At 40.5% G+C, this 21,373-nt stretch overlaps 1 protein-coding gene across 1 annotated transcript in view; it reads left to right on the top strand.

The window, feature by feature from the left end:
* The window catches only part of Spon1 (spondin 1), a 273,648-nt gene that overhangs the window by 110,483 nt on the left and 141,792 nt on the right, over window positions 1–21,373 (top strand). The window contains exons 4-5 of the mRNA XM_003465713.5: window positions 1,744–1,817; window positions 6,889–7,011. Of these exons, the coding sequence (XP_003465761.1) occupies window positions 1,744–1,817; window positions 6,889–7,011 (197 nt within the window). The remainder of the gene's footprint in view (window positions 1–1,743; window positions 1,818–6,888; window positions 7,012–21,373) is intronic.

Genomic DNA, 21,373 nt, shown 5'->3' with positions numbered 1-21,373 from the left:
TCCCATCTGTCTTGCTCATGACAGTGTCTCTGGAATGTTCCTCAGTGCCAACCACTAAACGGTCCCCAGCAATGATTTTTATACCGATAAATACTACAGGAAGACAAATGGGGGAGGGAGCTGCCACCAATGTCACTGAAACATGGGCGGAGCCATGGATTGCGTGTGGGGTCTGGGGGTCTTCCCTCAGGCCTATTCCTTGGTGCTCCATGGGGGGCCCTCCAGTTTGGGACATCTTGAAAAGCACAGTTGGAGATGGTAGATATTCTAATAAAAGGCTTTGTTCCTCGGCTTTGGGGTAGGTTGAGTGTTATAGCCTTGGCCTGAGGAAACTTTCCCATTTAAGTGATCAACAGAATGGATAAATGATCAAAGTAGCATTGTGTAGGGAGGAAGCATATTTCATTCAGTTATTTCAACATCTTGTCTCTCTTGGGTGGGGAAAGACTATAAAAGACATCTGTAGGCTGCTCTGAATTATATCCCTCCCTTCCCCCACAAGGCTGGGTGTAGTGTAGACGTTTCTTTGGAAAGTCATTTTGGCCTTGGTCCAGACCATCAGGAAAATTGCCTCTGTTCTCCACAGATTCTGCACACATGGCCTCGCTCCTGGATCTGGGCTCCTCTGACTCTGGGCAGATCCTGTGACTCTAGCACTTATTCAGTGTGGTCAGCCGTAATGGAGTCAAGGGATGCCTTTATCTGTTAAATAGGGCAAATCGCAGGGAAAATTACCTTTTGATTGAGTAGCTTTGCTGGAGAAAATCAATAGAAATGGCCCAAGATTCATTGGCACTATCTCAATTTTAAGTGTTGTAGACTTTCAAATTACTGGAACACTGGGTTTCAGGATTCAACCTCTTCAAAGCCAGCAGAAATAAACAGAGAGAGTTAAAGGAAAAGCAGCGTGTCTGTGCACTCCCAGATTAAAGAGAAAATATGTGCTGACCACAAGTAAGTCACTTTTTTCAACTTCAAAATGTGCTTCCCAAATTCTAAGAGCCTATGTTTGACTTGTTTGAGAGAGAGAGAGAGAGAGAGAGAGAGTTATCACAGCTGAAGTTGTCTTTGTTCAGAATGTAGGAGACAGTCTTGTCTAGACTTTCAGGAAAGATATAAAATGACATTTTCAGAACAAATCAAAATATATTTTTAAATTCCCTTGTTTCCCTTCAGGAAGAAGACTTGACATGCTTCTATAATTTGAATTTGGTTGATCTATAAATGGCATCAATAGTTTAATATGAAGAGTAAAAGGAACCATTGAGAAAAGGCATAGGAAGTGCTGTTCATTCACTTTCTTACTTTGAAAGTAATATTATCAGCAACAATTTAGGAGCCAGGCATGGTAGTGCATGCCTGTAATTCTAGCACTCAAGAGACTGAGGCAGGAGGATCAGATCACGGTGAGTTCAAGGACAGTCTGGGCTATGTAGTGAATTCAAGGCCAACCTGTACTATGTAGCAAGACTCTGTCTCAAAACAAACAAACCAAAACACACATACAACAACAACTTTGGAATTAATATTAGGTGGTTTCTAGGCACCTACTGGGCTCTTAACATACATTTCCATAAAGTTCTCATTGTCATCATGTGCCAATGCTCTGATGAGCACAGAAAGCTGGATCCAGTCACCCCGAGCTGCACAGCCAAAATGGCCAAGCAAAGACTGTAGTGTGCCTACCGGAGCCCACACACACACCTACCCACCTTACCTCTGTGCTCTCTTCTTTCCCCACAGAGCCAGCATCGTACAGAAACGCATTATTTATTTTCAAGATGAGGGCTCTCTGACCAAGAAACTTTGTGAACAAGGTAAGACTTGAAGTGGAGAAGGGCAGATGGTTGGAAGAGGGCTCGCTGAGTTGAGCCTCTCGCTGCGGGAGTGAAGGCGATCAGCTTTCTGAGCCCCTCTGCATAGTGCTTCCTCTTGTAGCTCCCAGTCTTAATCTGGCTGTGTGCTGTGGATAATTGGATCTGCCTTAAGCTCTAATTACTCAGCCCGATTCCCTGGGTAGGAGATAATGTACCTTATATTGGTGTCTTCTTATTTTTGTGAAACAGTGATTATTCTGGAGAGGTTCCTTGGAATAATTCACAGGACTTAATTAAGGCATGCACAATTGTGTACCTTTAAAAAAAAAGTCTATGATTCTGTGGGAAAATTGCCTGCAGAAATATGTGTAGCATCAGGATGACATGGGGAGTTTTCTCCAGGAGAGACCAACAGGGCATTGGGGCGCTGGGGGACAGTGACCTTGGGATTATATCATGTTCCAGGGCTTGGCCTTAGATTTGCAAGCTCCTTGACCCAATCTTCTTGGGTTGCAGGCGTTCTAACAAAGCTCATGGAGACCAAGTAGACTGAGGAGATTCCAGCAGGCGCCTAGATTTGGAACAGGCCTGGGTCTGAATCTGTCTTTGCCCCCTTCCCCAGCTATGGGACTTAACACATGCAAAACAGTCACTGCCTCATACACAGTAAATGCAATCTATATAAGTATCCGCTATTGCTGTCTATATGCAAAAGCTTTTCATTAGTCTACTGCATTAAAAGAAAAAGACCTTAAAATTCTGAAGGTCTTTAAAAATCATTAGATGACTAAATAAAAATAGAAGATGTTCTATAATTACACAGCTTAACTATCTCATTTCTATTCATTTTTGCAGACGTTTTATTTGCATTTAAAGCAATCCATCTTTTGAGAAGAAATAATCCTCTGACTGGCAAATCATAAGCTACTAAGAAAAGTTGATAAAAGTCTTCTGGGAAAATAAAAATAAAAGCTAATAATTTGTGAGTCCTTACTACATACCAGGCACTATTCTAAGTACTTCATATGCATTAATTATGACTTTATAGTGAAGATTATTAAATCACCTCTGCTTATAAATGAGGAGCATGAGACAGAGGCTTGGTTTGGTGTTGCTTTGCTTTGATTTCTTGGTACTGGAAATTGAAGCCAAGGCCTTTGCATTGAATTATCACCTAGCTATTTCTATTTTTTATTTTCAGGCAGGATTTCATTAAATCACTAAGTTGCCCAGGCTGAGCTCAAACTTGTGATTCGCCTGCCTCTGCCTCCCAAAGTGCCAGGATTAGAGGAAAATGCCACCATTCCCCAACACCAGTAGTTTAGCATAGCTCTCCCAGCATCACCTGCCAGGGTTTGATCCTTGAAGTCAGTGCCCTGAACCACTGCCTTTCTACCAAAGCCACTGTTTTCTAAACTCTGTCTCCTATTTCAGTTTCTTGCATTATATCTTTCATTTAATCGCATGCATTTTAAAGTGGGAGTTAAAACACACAAACCACAGAAGCTTTCAATATAGTCCTGATCAGCGTTAAAAGACACTGAATGATCTTTTGCCCACATTCCTCATCTTTAACTTTACATCCTGTTATACAAGGGCACTAGTAATATGCACAATGCTAATTCCTTACAGTCCAGTTTGTCAAGCAGCAAGATGACAGTGAATCATAACAGCACAGAATGTTTTCTTTAAGAAACCTCATCAGTAGCATAGCAATTGGTAAATGGTTATTCATAGAACTGACTTGGAGGGTAATGGTAACCATTTCTCACAAAACACGTAGCACATGTATATCAACAACTAGGAAATGAAACTCTAATTAATATAAGACAAAATGTCACTCTTTACGCTTAAAGTTTAAAACTCTGGGATACTTTAAAAGTAGACAATACAAGGTGCTCTAATTCTGGATGCTATAACCAAAAACTATGCTATTAGCCGCCTGAGAGTTTATAAACTTTGAGGACTCCTCATTCATAGGCTTTTCAAAGTCAACTTCAAGGGCCAAGGATTTAGTTCAGCGGCATAAGCACCTGCCTGGCAAGCACAAGGTCGTGAGTTTGATCCCCAGTACCAAAAAAATAAAAATAAAAAGGATACAACTTTAAAAAAAAAAGTCAACTTCAAATATAAAAACCCTTTATTTACCAGGCAAAATCTAGTTATTGAGGGTGTGTTACATAAAGTAGACCTTTTAAGAAAAACTGGCTTTAAAAAGATTGCATCATTAACATATAGTAACCCTAGAATTTGTTAGTCTTTATTTATCTTATTATTTATTTTTTGGTACTGGAGTTAATCAGTTAAACTTGCATTTATTATTTTCCCTCCAAATAAATCATTAATCCATAGGGGAAGATTAAGAGCATGAATAACAGTCACTGCTTTTTAAAGCAGTATCAATGTTAAGCTACTTAGAATTAAAAACACAAAATAGTGAAGAGGGTGACCCTAATAAATACATGCATGCCTACCATTGAATACTGTGTTGTAAACAAGGAGAGAGACAAAGAGGAGGACAGATGATGGAAGGCGAGCAGAACAGGGTTAATGAGAAAAGGAAGAAAAATGGAAGAACAAGGCAGAGTTGAAAAGGAGCCTGGGCCCAGGCCTGGGGTCGCCTGCATCTGGCAGCTCACTGCTGCTGTGGGGAGCCGGCTCCTCATCACCCCACTTCCTTACCAGTCGGTTTTCCTCGGCGGGAAATCATTGTTATTTCCAAACCTAGAAATTTATTTTGGGGGCCGAAGCTTACTTTCCTTTGGAATCCCAAGACGTTTATCATAGTACATTTCTTTAAATCCTTGAAAATAACTTTAACTTTACCACCTCAATCTGGAAGCCTTTTTTGATAAGGTAAAGCCACCAATTGGCTTTGGGGGGGGGGTATCCTAGAGATTGTTGCTATCTCATTTAACAGGTGCTGATAGTTACAATGGAAACCCCAGCAGGTATCTCTTAGTTCCAAATCATTTTTTCAAAATTAAATGAGGCTTTTCACAACACAGTTGGCCATAGATTAAAGTGGCTCATACAGGACTCAGATCCTGGCTTCCTGCATACGCAGTGGTTCTCTGGCCTCTTCCAAGTGTTCAGAAAGTAGTCAGACAGTGATTTCTACTTTGGGTGGTTGAACCTCTTCTTTGGGACTGTTTCAAAATCCTGGGACTCTATAGGGAAGTAATTTTTTTAAATCCACCATTCTTCATTTGGAAAAGGCAAAAGTGAGTCAAAAATCACAAGAGAAAACAGTCTTTCCCTCCTTGTGGTTAGTGCAGACCTACCCAGAGTTGGTCTTTCCTGGAATAGTATAAAGCAGAGATTAAGAGCAAGGGCTCTGGACCCAAAAAGATCTGCTCCCCAGTTCTGCCTGCACAGCTCGCCAACTCTGTGACCCTGAGCAAGTTACCTGCCTCAGTTCACTGCTGTGTAAAATAAAGAGGACCAAAGTTCTTACCTCTGGGGATGGAGTCCAACCTTGGCTTGGAAGCATAATTCATCCAGGTAGCGTGCTATGCTCATAATCCAAAGCATTTGTATATCAAAGCAAATTTCCCCATAAGAAATAATGGGAATTCAGATTATTTGTTCCACAACCCAAAAATATTCATATGCAAATACTGTATTATAATACAAAACAATAAAGAAAATATAAAGAAAAATGAATTAACCTGCACTTACCTTTGAAAAACCTTTGTGACTGGAGTGAGGAGGACGAGAGAGAGGATTATTGACTTGATGGGAAAACTTTCACCATCTATCAGAATGACAGCTGTCTAGTGGCCGAGTGGAATCTTTTCCTTTGCACACGTCTTTAACAAGGAAGCCAATTACATTTATGATCATGTGGCATTCAGCATCGTGTTACTTGTCCTGCAAGACGTTGCTCAATTATCAAGTTAAGATTTATTAGAAATGCTTGCTCATCCCATGGAGCACTCATAGAGCGAGTTCCTCTCAACCCAAGGATTTACTAATGGATGTGGAAAGGCAGGAGCACAAACAAGGCCTAAATACATTGTAGTTATCATTCCAGTGCATCAGACTTTTATCCCCATCCTAGAACCCGGGTTCATTTCAGCAGATCACTGATTTTGCATGTTGAAGCCTAGAGAACCAGGGAATTCTGAAAGAAAGACTTGCAAAATATTTTTCCTGACATTCAAAATGATTTTTGTACTCTTTGTTGCCACCCTCTCTATCGAATTTAAGAATAAATGTCCAACTTGCAGAAAAAAGATTTATGTTAATACTGCTAGAGGAGCTAAAGGAAAAGCAGTTGCAGTCCGTTGCATCGGAGTCATTTTTTTCATCTTGCGGGAAGCAGGACAGACAAAAAGCCAGGAGGTCCAGTTAAGGCTGTGGGGTTGGCAGTCAGAAATACCGAGTTTATTCATGCAGTCTCTCGTTCCCCCACTTATCCGGTGTTCACAGCTAGAAATGGGGATGGAGAGGGAATCTTACATTTTTCCTGGCTGCTTGAACTTATAAACACATTTCCAACCCCCATCCCTCCCAGGAAAGGCTCTGAGATCGTGATAAGTGATGTGACTATGTAAGCATTTTAAAATAGTTTTTTTTAGCAGTTCTTCATGTCTTTCTCCTTGTTCTCACTGTTCTTCAAAGCTGCTTCCTCCGGCCTGGCATTTTAGCCCCAAAGAATGTTTCTTGGGAAAAAAAACTTGTGCATCCCTCTTAAAATATGGTCTAGAAATTCTGTTGTGAGAGGGGTGAGGAAGGAGACCAGGATCCAGAAAGGTTCACTGAGTAAATTTTACACCTCCTTTCCCAAGATCTCTCCAATCTGAAGGGTTTTTTTCTATTGTTCTGATAGAGATCCCCAAATTAGTGGAGGAAAACCCATACTTCTTTTATGTTTTGTTTACAAAACTATAGTTTCCATACTTAAAGGAAAACACAATCTAATCCAGGTACGGGCTCTGAGTCTTATTAATCAGTGAAAACTGCTTCATTTTTGTTTCCTCTAGGAGTTAAGACTAAGGCAAACCAACATGGCTCTGCCTGACACAAGAACCCTCTTTTCTCCTTGACAGTGTCTTTCCTATTTCAGACCCCACATTTGACGGCGTGACTGACAAACCAATCTTAGACTGCTGCGCCTGTGGAACTGCCAAGTACAGACTCACGTTTTATGGGAACTGGTCAGAGAAGACACATCCGAAGGATTATCCTCGTGAGTAGAGACGCTATTTTACAGTCTGCGGGAAAAAGCACGTTGAAGTTCTGTCTACTTGTGGGATACCCAAGCTGCTATCTGTCAGCTGAGCGTGCTATTATCCACTGATTCATGAAACTTGCATTCCATTAAGTAAATTTATGGAGCCAGACACAAAAGTGGTGTGCTTTTAGCTTCTTTGCATAGCATTGTTCAATGTGTTTTCTTATCTGTGGATTGTAAAAAATATTCCTGAAGTCATGCTACTTATCATCAGGTCAAAGCATGTGGTAACCTCAGTTCTCCTGAAATAACTCTATAATTATACAACACGCTGATTTGTACTGAAAATAGCTGGGAAAAAAAACCTTGACCTTGGGCCAAGGATATAGCTCAGCAGCATAAGTGCCTGTCTGGTAAGCACAGGTTCACAAGTTCAATCCCCAATACCAAAAAAAAGAAAGAAAGAAAGAAAGAAAAACCTTGACCTTGACACCTCAGACCAAATCAAGAACTACTTAGCATCTTCAGCCTTTGTCAGTGTCAGTAATCAGTTGGTACCCACTTTCCCTACTGATTCTAGATGCCACCTTCCAATTCCTTGGTGACACCTTGCTCTTAGTAGACAATACAAATCTGTGAAAGCTGTCAAGAGACCCCGGCTTGCTGTTTTGGGGTGGATCTCTAACCAAAACCCTCCCAACTCCTTTTTTATTAGACACTTAACTCAACGAACACCTACCACATGACAAGCACTGTCCTGCGCTCTAGAGATGGAACAGTGAACAAACAAAAGTTGTAGCAGACACTAATCAAATAATTACAAGAACAGGTTTAAAAATTATAACCATGAATAGTAGATTTAACCATGTACCAAGCAGTTTTACATGGTAGATGATATCATGCTCAAAATAACCTGCTTCTCTGAAATTCACCAAGGATCAGAGAGAGGTCATGGTTTGCCCAAAATCAAGTGGAATTAATGATTCCTAGACTCAAAGATGGGTTTTTCAGGTTGCTTGTCTTGCCTTTAGTTTTGCCTTTGAGACCCAGGGTCGCCTGTTCTCTGTAGCCGTGGGTGGCATGATGCCTGTGTGTGGCACTGAGCGTGTTGCTGTCTCTGTTTGTTGTCTGTTTTGTTCTTGTGCATTTCACTCTAAAGTTACCACAGCTGGAAAAGAATAGTATGAATGGGAGAAAGACCAAAAAAAAAGGGAATCTGGGCCAGGCCCCAAAGGAAGGAGACACATGGGTAGGTTTCAGACCCGGGCCCCACCAGAACCTCCCTGGTTCCTAAACAGCCCACCCACAGGAGACACCAACATCTCTTGGCAGAGCCAAAGCCCTATTGTTTAATGTCATTCACATATAACCAAGGCATGTGATCATAGAAGCCGCTCTGATTAATTCCACTGACCCTGAGACTCGGCCTGCTCTGCCTCAGCCAATGTGGGAGACCTGCATGAACAAACGTGGACCCTTTCTGGGAGAGAAACCACTGGGAACAAGGATATTGGAAAAAATTTCCTGCAGTTGTCCCATCACAGGGGAAAACTAATACAGGGAAAATAAAATGTTGGGGCCATCACTCATCTTTTGTGAGCCTAAGGAGCTTTTTTGGCCCTTTTTTATTCTGCCATTGTCATTTCCCAGAATTTAGGAAGGGGGAGGTTTAAAAAAATGTTTCTGTGTGTTTGGGGTAAATTAAGTACAAATCTATACAAGATTTCTGTGGCGCTGTTGGAGTCTCTTAATAAATGTAGCAGGCATGTGTTCCAGTTTCCTCAGGGTAAACCCCACTGTCGGATACTATGACACACTTTTTGTCAGATTTGTCCTAATTTTCAGTTAGGGAAATGTGATAACTATGTACAGAGCTGCATCTATCAAATCATACCATAATTATTTCTTCAGGCGTTTTTCTCCCCACCAGAATACAACACCCTCTGGCCCAAAAGCCACGCCATGCGTTCTTTGGTTCTTAATTCCTCAATGCTTCCCGAGTACTAGGTCCTGATTGTCTAGCTCAGAGTAGCACTTGTTATGACCTTGGTGGCAGATATCCAGCCTACACCTGGTCATGATGGACAGTACTGAGCAGGAGGTGTGGGCTGGACCTTCCTTGGAGCAAAAGGGGTGAACTTGAAGTCTCAATGGGCTGGAGCCATGCAGAAGGGTACAGAGAAGGTCTAATGAGTTTGGTGAGATTTGACACTCTCACTAGTGATTTTTGGCAGTTGTAAGTCATAGATGCCTTTCCCTTGCTACTTCAGGAAAGATTCTGTATTGATAAGCAACCCTCGTTGCCATGTTCAGAGAACCTTACAGTACAAACTGACAAATGTAAGCATCCCTCTCTTATGTGGGTTCATCATCCAAATGCCTCTTTCTTTACAGAGATCTTAGGAAAAGGGTTCTCAAGTGTTTAACCACCAGATCTTTCTACATACTTCAAAAGTCACTGAGAACTTCAACATACTTTTGTTTATATGTGTTGATATTGCTAAATAAATTTTAAAATACCATTCATTAATTTTTAACATACAGCAATAATAAATTTATGTTTAATAAAACAAACTTACATGTTAACATAAATAACATTTTATGAAAACGATATTGTTTAAAAGAAATTTAGTGAAACAATGCCATCATTTTGCATTTTTGCAAAGCTTTTTACTATCTGACTTAATAAAAGATACTTCAATTCTCATCCACCTTTGTTTCTGCATTCAGCCTATCGTGATATATTTTGGGTTGATGTATATGAAAAAAATTGTTTCACATGGAAAAAGGCAGAGTATTTTAACCACCTTCCTAGATAATTACAGACAATCATCTTTTGTTACTACTGCAAATTACAAACTCTACAAATGGTAATTTTAAAAGGTTAATGTTATGGCTTGTGTCCCTAAAAATCATAGGATTTTTTCAGAGGTGGCTGAATCCAGAGTGTACAATTGATTCATAGTGCAATGCTGGGATTAAGGGTGGGTGATGTTGGATCAGTCCATGATTGGATTGACAACACCCTGTGCCCAGTAGACTGGATGCAGTATAAGGCACAGAAAGAGTCTAGCCCCGTTCTTTTTTGTTGCTTTTGCCATTTTCCACCACCATGAACTATTGCCCTTCCGCCTTGTGCCACCCTGCCTTGGAGCCAGCTGACTCCATAATCTGAAACTTCTTCCAGATGTGAGCTAAATAAACCTTACCCCTTTAACTTTGGGAGTCAGGTGTTTTGCCTCATCAATAAGAAAAGTAAGACAGTTAATTATATGAAATACTGAGACCGTGTCAATGAATTTGTACTCTATTACATTCAAATGCATTGCTTATCTTCCACTTTGAATGGATCTTTTATAAATGTATGCTTTTATAACAAGATACATTGGTCATTTGGAAAATACAGGTTTAAAGTGTTACACAGACCATCCAAATGCTGACAGTTCATTAAATAATATGAAAAATCACATCCATTAATATGAATGCAAATCTCATCGGAAAAGTGTTTGAGCACTGGAAATCCATCAAGTTCACAGTGATGAAGACAAGTTTCCTAAGATTTGGAATTTTGCTTGAATTTTATCATTGGCAACAAATACTGTCAGTTATTTTAAAGTGACAGGCTTACTTCGTTTTTGAGAAAAAGCCTGCTGAATTCCCAAGTCTGAATAATCATAATTTGTGTGTTGTTTGTGCTTTCAAGTAAAAGTGGTGATTTGGAGGTGTAAAAAGTGGCTAGTCCAGCTTGCACCTTAAAGCACTGCCTAAGTGCCTTCCTCCAGGGCAGAATACTTCAGCACACAGCAGAAAGGCTTTTGCATGTTTCCCAACTAGTCATAACAGAAGAATTACACAGTGTGTACTCAAAGGTGCAGATTCAAGGAAATTAATTGTTTTTATTATTACATCAAGGACATTCTTAAGTGAAACTGGCATTCTTTTGTTGTCTACTTTGAATACACGGCAGTGAAGAATACATTGACTGATGGAGTTCAGGGCCACCGCTTTGATCCGCACTCAGTGACAATGTGAATGTCCACATATTGCAAAAAGCAAATAATGTCTTAGTATTATGAAAACAGTCTTCACCTCTCAGGACCCCCAAGAGAGTCTCAGAGTCCCCCAGCACCCGTCTATCCCACTTTGAGCATGTCTATAATACAGTAAGAGAGCAGCCCAATGTGTCTGACCCTCAGTTCTTGAGAATTCACACTGGACACCCGTGGAGGGCCCGCAGCAGCAGGTGCAGAATGGTTTATTCCAAATGCTGTTTCGGGGATTCGCCCCATAGGACGTGAGAGCACGCTCTCTAGGAGGGACAAAGTGTGGTCAGACATGAGTGCAGGCAGGAGAGTGGCCCCAATGGCCCCTGGCATTTCTCCTCTGTGGACTGTGCAGAAAGAGTGAAATCTTTTAAAAACATCCCCAGTGGGGTAGCTCCAGAAATTCATTTTAAGGCTGGATCATATAAGTTTTACCTTCTAATTTTCTAAGTGAAAAATATCCTGCAGCACAAAAACATTATAGGCTCAGATCACAGAACCAGCAAGCGTCTGAACCAAATCAAAACTTAGATCCCAGTTCCCTTTTGCTTTCCTCTGGGGGCTGTCATGAGGCCATCAATCTTCTGTTCTTTGCAGAATTAAGCGCCTTACACACAAAGCATCTTTTAATACGGTTCTGCTACACTAATATGAACTCAGCAAGAACCAAATTCTGTACCTTTCTGAACTGTATAAAGACCTTCTCCACAAAGATCCTAACCAGGGGGAGAAGGTCTGGATTTGCTGGGCCTGAATGGAGTTCCTAAGGCCTATAAGCTCTACAGTGTCTGTTCTAGGCACTGTCAGTCTCTGGTTCCCAGCATCAGGCATCTCCTTCCCAGGAGCAAGGTGACCAAGCATGTAAGGATGCACCAAGGACTGGAGACCTGCCACACCATTAGGAGAATCCTAGCAGATGCTGAATCTCTCTGATCTGTGGCTTTCACACAGCTCGTGAGTTTTTGACAAATACTTTCGTCTCTTACAGACCTTACCATCTCTCTGGCAATGTAAGCTGTATAATGTCCATCAGTGTTAAAAATGTTTAACAAATACATATTGATGAAAATATATATGTTTCTAGGAGCCACTCATTTTTATTTGATAGCACATTACCTAAAATATGAATTTGGACACTGGGAAATATTCTCTACATAATCGAGGTTAATTGCACAATGATGTTTAGCCATCTTTTCCATTGGGGCACTTATTTCTAAAGAAAAAAATGTCTAATCACATGAAAAATCACCGCTCTATTCTTGGAAAGTATTTTTTATTTCTTTATATATCTATTCATATACAATTGTTCCATCACATTCAAACACTTGTATCCTGCTTTCTTTACTTGATTTTTTTCATAGTCATAATTTACAATATCAGCCTACTCTAAGCAACTTACTCATTCTTTTATTGATCATTTGAGTGTCAACTCTTTAGCTAACATTGAAAGCACAACATTAAATAAAAAGCTTTGAATGTATATTCTTCTTCCCCTCTTCCCCATTCTTTGGAATTATTCCCTTCAAATAATTTCCCAAGAGTAAGACTGCTGGCTCAAAAGATAATGGGCCTCTTATTTGGCTCTTGACATTGCTTGCCAGATTCTTCTGAAAACATTTGTATTGATTCACCATGTTACTGGTAATGAATAAGTATATCTATCTCTCTCAGTCTCCTCATCATTCAATTTAACTATTCTTTTTGTTTGGATTTGTCCAATTTAATGGTTATAAAAATTAATGATTATTTTAAATTTGGCATTGGTTTAATGCCTAGCACTCTTGAATCTTTATTTTTTTTCTTAAAATGTTTATTCTCCTTTGCCTTTTAATTGGTTGGGCATTGTCATGAATCAAATCTGATTTTGCTCATTACCTCCCTAGGGCTTTGTTCATCTGGCAGATTGAAAGTTCTGAACACTGATGAATGAGTAAGTGAATGAATGAATGAATGAATGAATGCAAAACCCAGTCACAGAATGAATAAGGAGCAGTATAGATGGAGATGAGCAATGCAAAGCTACTGGAGAGTTCAGGCAAAGACAAGGATGGGGTTGTGTGTGGCCGCTGATCTTGCGGAAGCAAGATTTCATGGATCCAGTGGTCTGAGGAGGATGGTCAGAGAACATCGCAGCGCTATAGTGGGTGATGGTGTGGCCCGGACCATGAGGGAGGGAGGGGGAGTGGGGAGGATGGATAGATTTCATCTCTTTTAGCAGAAAATTCTATCATCGGATGTGGAGGAGCAAGGGAAAGACGTATCAAAGCTGACAAGCCAGGTGTCTGTCTTGAATATGGAAGTGCTCTTTCTTTTAAAATGTTCTCCAATATTATTGTCTTTCTATTTTTACGACTGGTTTTTAAATTATGTCATCAGGCTCTGTGGAGGATCCTGTCAGAATTTTAAGTGGGATTGCACTAAATCCAGAAATTACCTTGGGAATAATTGTTAGCTTTATAATATTTAGCTTGCTTAGTTTCTTCTCATTTATGAATAAAACCAGGCATTTCCTTAACACTGTGCCTGAAACAGTGACAACACGGCTTCTAGGCTTCTTTTTTCCTATCTGCCTTTGAAACAAAATTAAATACTATAGCAGGCAAGGCTTTCCGGAGAAATGGAACCATAAGAGAGAGACAGGCACATACACACGGAGATTTACAGTGAAGAACTGGCTTACCCGGGAAGGGAGACTGAGAAGTCCCGCACAGCGCCACCTGCAGGCTGCAACCTGGGACAGCCCGTGGTGTCCTAGTCTGGGACCAAAGGCCTGAGAACTGGAGCTGATGGCATTAACCCATTCCAGGAGCAGGAGACAAGCAGTGTCCCGGCTCACGCAGGCAGGAAGCAGAGGGGCACACTCGTCCTTCCTCTGCCGCTTTGTCCCTTCCAGACCCTACGCTGACTGGATGAGGCCCAGCAGCACTGGGGAGGAGGATCAACTGCATCCACATCATTGATTCAATGCTGTTCCCATCCAGGAGCAGCCTCACTGACACACCCAGAAGTGATGAATCTGGGCACCCCTTGGCAGAAAACTAATCAGCACATGCCTTCAAGAAACAACAATCCCACTACTTCTCCATCACTGGGAAATTCCTTCCAATGCAGAGTAATTCTGACCGTCAGGGTCTCCCCGCCGGGCAGCCTTTCACCCACTCAGGGGCTGGCAGTGGAGAAGGAAAGCTGATGATCAGATCTTCTCAGTTCGAACACACACCCACATTAATTTCTGGTTATTCCCCAAATCCCACAAAGGTAACCTAGATAAATAAGAAGATACAAAGCCACAAAGAAACAAGGGCAGGAAGGAAGGTCGTCACCAACAAGAGATATTGCCAAAACCGAGGGAGACAGAAAGCAAATAAAAGCAGCAACTGCTCTAACAGAGCAAGAAAAACTGAGTCCTAAGTGCCTGCCTCTGGGCCAGTGCTGGTTGTCAGCCGACTCCTGTATGGAACGCAGGTCAGACAAGGCCAGGGGCTCAGTGTAGGGCATCAAAAGACATTCCAGTGAAATTTTAGAATAATGAGGATTAAGACAATCATAAAAGCAGACAAGAAAACAGGCATCAAGAACAAGTAGTGTTCACCTCTCCATGACAAAACTACAGGACAACCAAGCAATGTCAGTGTCACAGCTGGTAGCTATGAATTCTCCAAGAAAACCTGTTTGTTCAACCCAGACTGACTTTGAGAGACTCTCTTGTCATATATATTGGAGGAGTTTCTTTCCAGCTCATCTTTTCATTGAAAGCTTGCTATTCCAATGGACCTGTCTGAAGGGCATAGCACCTCAGATTCCAGCTCACGAGGATTCACATGTCTCCTTTCCTGTGTGACCACTGAAACCAGAGTCCCTGACAACCCCTAGACAATCCAAGCTTGCAACTTAGGAGTTCATTCTCTCTTTGGTTAAGCCCCAAGAGAGTTTTTGTATTTCTCTAGTGCCTGAAGGTATTTTATTTAGAAGTTTTGGGATAATTTTCATAATAACCCCCAGATCCCCCCTTTCACACCCTGCTTTGGGAAGGTGACCTGAAGGAATCCCACTACATGGCTTCCTCACCTGCTGGCCTCCAGGAGGATACAGCAGTGGGAAACCAAGACAGAAGCAAGTGACATCACATCATCTTCCCCCTGCTCCTCCTCTCCTTCCCTGTGGAGGCTACAGATGAGCAATCCTCTTCCAGAGGTCACAGCTTCTGGCTAACCTCCCTCCTGGTTCCTGAAACTGCTCCCTCCTCTGAGGTAGTGGGGAGACCTTCAGGTTTAAGGGTGCTCACTATTTCCTGAAAGCTGTGCCTTCCTGCAAACCTGCTGTGTTCCTAGGAATTGTCTCTTCTTTTCCCCATTTGAGCAGTCCATTTCCTTTGGTACCCTTACCCATACTGCTGCATTTTCTAAACTTGATTCTCGCACTCTATATATTAATGGTGTTATGGTTTGTGTCTAGATGCCCCACCTTCCCCTCATGTAGTTTAAGATGGAGCTTTTTAGGATGTGGCTGAATCCAGAAAGTGTGAATGATTCATGGTGCAGTGCTGGAATTAAGGGTTCTGGGATTAAGGATGGATGACCGCTAGATCAGTCCCCTGGCTGAATTGGCACAGCCCTAATCCTGGTAGACTGGATACAATATAAGACACAGAAAGAGATTTGTCTACCCTTTCCCTTGCTTGCTTTTGCCGTCTTCTGCCACCATGAACTGTTTCTCCTCTGCAATGTCCTTCTGCTATGAGCCCCTTGGCTCCTTGGGAGCAGGCATTATGGGCTGCAAACTCTACAAACTGAGCTAAATAAACATTCCCCATGAACTTTAGCTATCAAGTATTTTTTCTCAACAATGAGAGAAAAGTAAAGACTCATGGGTTGCCTTGATAAAATACAAAGTAAACAAATACAATAAGTGCTCTTATTACTGTAGAATTTGTGAGGATTTTGCCTCACTATAGAATTTTGTAGCAGATTATATGTGTGCTCCTACCCTGCAATCTTTGACCATCTCGCAATCTCCTCGCTTGCTCCCTCTATGTTACTTCCTGCACTGTCCTCCTAGCACCTCAGATGTTCAGGGGAAGAAGGGCGTCTGTCTTCTCTCTGGCTCTGGGCCTACACACAGATATCAACCCTGTTCCAGGCCCGAGTCTTCCAATTCCCGCTTTCTACAGAGCCCTGGCTCTCATTTCATGTCAGATGTTCAAACGAGCAGTGCTGAGCAGACCCTGCAGTGCTTGTCTGTCAGGTAGGCGGTTTCCAGACTAACAATGGAGAGTGTGTTTGAACAAAGCATGTTCCCAGCCTTAAAAATAGATGCATTTCCAGAGCTGGGGATGTGGCACAGGGGTAGCAACCTTGCCTAGCATGCATAAGGGAGACTCTGGGTCCCATCTCCAAAAAATTTTGCAAGCCCTGCAAAAACTGAGAATTGAATAAATGTTAATTTTTCCTAAATTGTTTCCTTTCCCCCATAAAAAACTTTCCAGTCTCTTTACTCATGAATATATATATATATATATATATATATATATATGTAATTATGAATGAAATTTCCCAGTTTTTATTATTATTTCTGCCAGGTATAATTAGTATATAAGCATGCTATGGATCATACTCATTTTTATTGTATTTATATGTGCTTTTTCTCTAATAATTTTACCCAAGATTCCTTAGATTACATAGGTAATCATAATTTGTCTGCAAAAAGCAACATTTAAAAAAAAATTACTACTCTGTTACTTCTGTTATCTCCCTCTTGTTCATTGACAAGAATCTCAAGTACAATGTTAAATTATTGCTGTGAAAATGTAGATGAATTTAATGATTATGTATTGCAAATATGTACTAATAAAAAAGAAAATCAAGCGATGAAAATAGCCTTATTTGCTTCTTATTTTATATACCTTTAGTATCTGTCAAGTATAATGTTCTCTTAACTTGAAATATTTTAGAGATACCTTCTTTTCATTTTTTAGATGGATGTTGGATTTTTTTAATGCCTTTCTGACACCTATTGTTGTGAACATGTAATTGTTATTAGCTAATCTGTTGGGAAGGATTGTAATTACTAACGTTCCATTTTCTAGAGCATTGTTCCATTCTGTGATGAATTTAAGCATTTTTCTTTAATATACATGCATAATTAACTTCAATACCATATACTGTGGGAAAGGCATATTAATTATCTCACACATTTTCCTCCATAACTACTGCCCTAACATGAGATGAATACCATGGTCCCTATTAACAGAAGAGGAAATTGAGTCTCAGGAAGGTTAGCAAAGAAGCCCAGTTTGTAGAGCAAATCTGTGAGGGGCCAGGCTTTGAACCTATATCCATCTGACCCAGAGCCCAATTTACCACACCTCCCCCTTAATCTGCTAATCTACCAGAATTATCTAAATTCTGTAATCTGTATCCAAGACTAAAATGGTACATTGTTTCTGATTTTTAAATCTACTGTTTCTCTCACTTTAGATTCAAGAATATGGAGTAGTTAGTTGTTACCATTTCTATTGTTAGTGGATACTTTCAGAGAATTATCCACGAACAGTACTCCCCCCCCCCGCAATCTTTACCTCCAATTCTCTTACAGTTTCTTCATCAGTTGTTATATAAAAGCTCTTTTGTGTTCATTTTAGTGTTGTATTTCCTTCCTTAAAAATCATCCATTGTTTTGATCCCCGGTACCGATAAAAATGAAAAAAATCATCCATTGCATTTGTCTTTGTAGTCCTTTGCACAGAGTACAGTCAGCTCATTCTCATTTTCTGACTCAACTGCCCTGGGTTGGCTTTATCAAATAAGTTTTGTTAGCTGGTAAAATACAGCTATTGCTTCCCCTTTTCTAATTTATAGCCATCTGCTTTTATGTGTCCTATTCTCTTCTTTCTTTTGGATTGTCCTTCTGTTCCTTTGTAAATTTTTATATTGTTTACTTGGTGTGCTGATTTTCTACTGTTGTTTTTATTAATAGTAAATGCACTCAAGGCTATGAACTTTCTTGTTAGTTAAGCTCTGAGCCCTTCCAGAGATTTTACCATGCAGTTCTCATTTGCATTGTTCCTCTAATAGAGTGCTTTTGTGACCCTGTATCTTTTTGACATCCTTATTGATTAGCAGAGTTCTTTTTGAATTTCCTGGTAATCAGAGATTTTTCATTTATGTTTCTGTTCTTCATTTTGCTTCTTTATTTTGGCTTGATAAGGGAGCATATTACATATAATTTATGCTTTATTGTATTTGCTGAGGCTTTTTTATGAAGGAACCTAGGATGTGTTTACTTTAGGAAGCCTTGTGCTTCTTCTGCCTCAGGAGCTAAGGGATGTGTTAGTCTGTTCATGATGCATGAGCATCATTGGTCCATGCAAGGACCCTCTGGCTTTGTTTTTTGTTTTGTTCTATTCACCCCAACAGTTATTATCATTGCTGTCAAACTGTATTTTTTCTACCATCTTATTTTATATTTGCTGATTATGGGATCTTTTGTTTCCTTCTTAACACTTTCTTTTCTTTCTGTTCCCTAAATTCCCTTTTTGTCTATTTACTTAAAAGCTACTTGCTTCATTTCTTTGTTTTTATGATGCCTGCTTTTACTATTAGACACATACTTAGATTTATTTATCTCTGTTGACTTCATAAACATGGAATATCAGAATCTTCCCCTGGACAAAAGGTAATTTTGAATGCTTTCAGATTCTTTTGGTCTCGAATGACCTTCTACCCAAACACACGCTTCCTATTGATTACTTTCTGATTTTATTTCTTGATTGTCATGGGTAACTTCCTTTCGTTTTCTTCAGTCTGCTTTTTTTACATAGCCATAAACTGTACTAAAGTTGCGGCCAGCCATTCCGCTAGCATTTCTCTTAGCCAAGTACTTTTTAAGGAATATTTTCATAATAGATCTTTTGCAAGACAAAACTCCCTAAGGCTTTATATGCCTGAGAATATGTTTAGTGCTTTCTCAAATTTAGGTGCCATATGGCTGAATATGAGTCTCAAGTTCAAAAACATTTTCCTTTGTAATATAAAGCACTACATTCTAATAGCCAGCACTTGAGGAGGGCCATGTCAGTTAGACTTGTCTCTTTCCAAGGGCTCTATTTTTTCTCTTGGTGTTTCAATTTTCTTTCCTTCCTTCCTCCTTTTTTTCAGGTTCTGACGTTTTCGTATTCTTAGTTTTTGTATTAATGCGACTGAGCATGGATTTATTTTTTATGTATTTATTTTTGTTGTCAATGTCTGCAGTACATAGTATTTCCATTCTTTGTGGGAAGTGGGTACATGTACATCACACATCTTACTCGTTGTACATCTCCTTTCCCTTCCCTCCTCCCCTTCCTTCCATCTCTTGATCCCTTCCCCACCTTAGAACAATCTATCTCCCTGCCTCTTGTCACCTGGCTTTCATCTTGCTCTTTATCTGTACTTTGGGTTTCCCAGGTAAGAGAACCCATGTAATAGTTAAGCTTACGTGTCTGATTTGTTTCACTTGACACTTGGTCCCAAGGTGATTCATTTTTTTCTGCTTTGCATCCCCTCCCACTGTGAGGCCTTTACTCGCCCCTTACTTCTGGGAAAATCGTTTTGGTCAAGTATTCCCTCCCCTCCTTTGCCCTTTCAATCTGCACCTCCTTGGACGTCACTATATGCATCTCCTGCAGGCCATCTAGGTTCTATTTCATGTGCTCTTCATGCTTTCCTGCTCTCTCTTGAGAGTGATCTTTAACTTTGTCTCCCTCTGTCACTTATCTTTCATTAGTGCTGCCCACCCTGCTTTCCCCAACTACGATGCTGTTTACCTCAACTGCATTGGAGAATTCATTGTAATCTTTTACTCTGAAATAACGTAAATTTCTACAAAAGTTGCAGGGTTCCTACCTCGATCTTCTGATTATCTTTTGCTGGAATTCTACACCTACTGTTTTATACATTTGCTCTAGCATCTCTCCCTGTGAATACATGGTGTGGATGTGGATGTGAACTTTCAAGAATAAATAGTAGACTTATACCTGCTCCTTATCTCCTAGCTACTTTGGTGTAAATTTCCTAAGGAGGACCTTCTTTGACAAGATTACAGTACACTTCAAATTAACACTGATAAACTACTGACACTAATCTGCAGTCTGGTACAATATCAAAATAGTACAAGCCACATCTGTGAACCATGCATGCCATTTTAAATGTTTTGGTAATACATTTTAAAAGCAAAAAAAATGAGATTAATTTTAAGCTATTTTATTTAAGCCAATGTATGAAAATTACATTTCAACGTTTAATTGTATAAAAATTGATGACTATTTATTACTTTGCATTCTCTGATTCGTGCTAAATCCAGTGTATATTTTATATTTACTATACCTGCATTCAAACTTGCCATAATTTGAATCACATTATAGCCACGTGTAACAAAAAGTAAAAATTCTGGTCCAAAATTCAATTCCAGATAGCACACTCCATTTACTTGTTGTGTCTCTTTAGTCTCTTTAGACTTTATTGACTGTCATGCTATTGACAGTTTTTAAAAATACAGTAGAAGGGTGTTAATCCATAGATGTCATCCACTTTGGGGTTGTCAGATGGTTCCACATGATGAGGTTCAGTTCGTGCATCTTTGGGATGATTCTATAGTCATTGCAAACAAACATTTAATACCTCATTTATAGTTGTTTCTTTTCCTGCTTCTTGTTTTACTTCATATTTCTAATAACTTTCTGTGTCTTTGAGGATGTGCACGATAGGTTCCGTTTCTGGCCCGTCTGCCCCAAGGAGGCTGCCTCGCGTCCAGATTGCTCCCTGCTCACTGTACCCTTGTGGTCTTAGGTTTCTCCGATGATGTAACTGTCGTGCTTGGAGAATGGCCCAAAGTTTCAGGAAAGGAAAAGTGATGAGACCCAGGCACTGCATCATTACTGTCGATGTCCACATTTGGTTTCAGGCCACTGGGTAACTTCTCCAGCTGGGGATTCATCCTGACAAAGCAAAGCACGCACCGGAAGATGCCATCTCCTTAGGTTCTGATCCCTCTACCTACACGTTTGGAGAGTAATGGGATGAAGAAGTGCACACCCAACCAACCTGTCTCCCTTCCTCCCCTTCTCTCCTAGGGAGGGCTTTTTACTCCCTTAATATTATACTACATGCAGCCTGGGCCTGTAGTCATTTGGGTTCAGGGCAACAAAGGACCCTCCCTTAGCGATATCAGAGCAGAGAAACAGAACTATAATAATCCTCACAAACCCATCCTCCCAGCACTGGGCCCAAGAAAAAAGTTTCCCACACCATTCCTCCACACAGCTCTTTCTCCAGGCCCGGGGCTCCTGTATGCTCTCC

This window comes from Cavia porcellus, unplaced genomic scaffold, assembly GCF_034190915.1.
Source record: "Cavia porcellus strain 051 isolate PalLab524CR breed Dunkin Hartley unplaced genomic scaffold, mCavPor4.1 scaffold_6, whole genome shotgun sequence".
Lineage (NCBI taxonomy): Eukaryota > Metazoa > Chordata > Mammalia > Rodentia > Caviidae > Cavia > Cavia porcellus.
The sequence above is the reverse complement of the archived record's forward strand: the minus strand, read 5'-3'. Positions and strand labels throughout refer to the sequence as shown.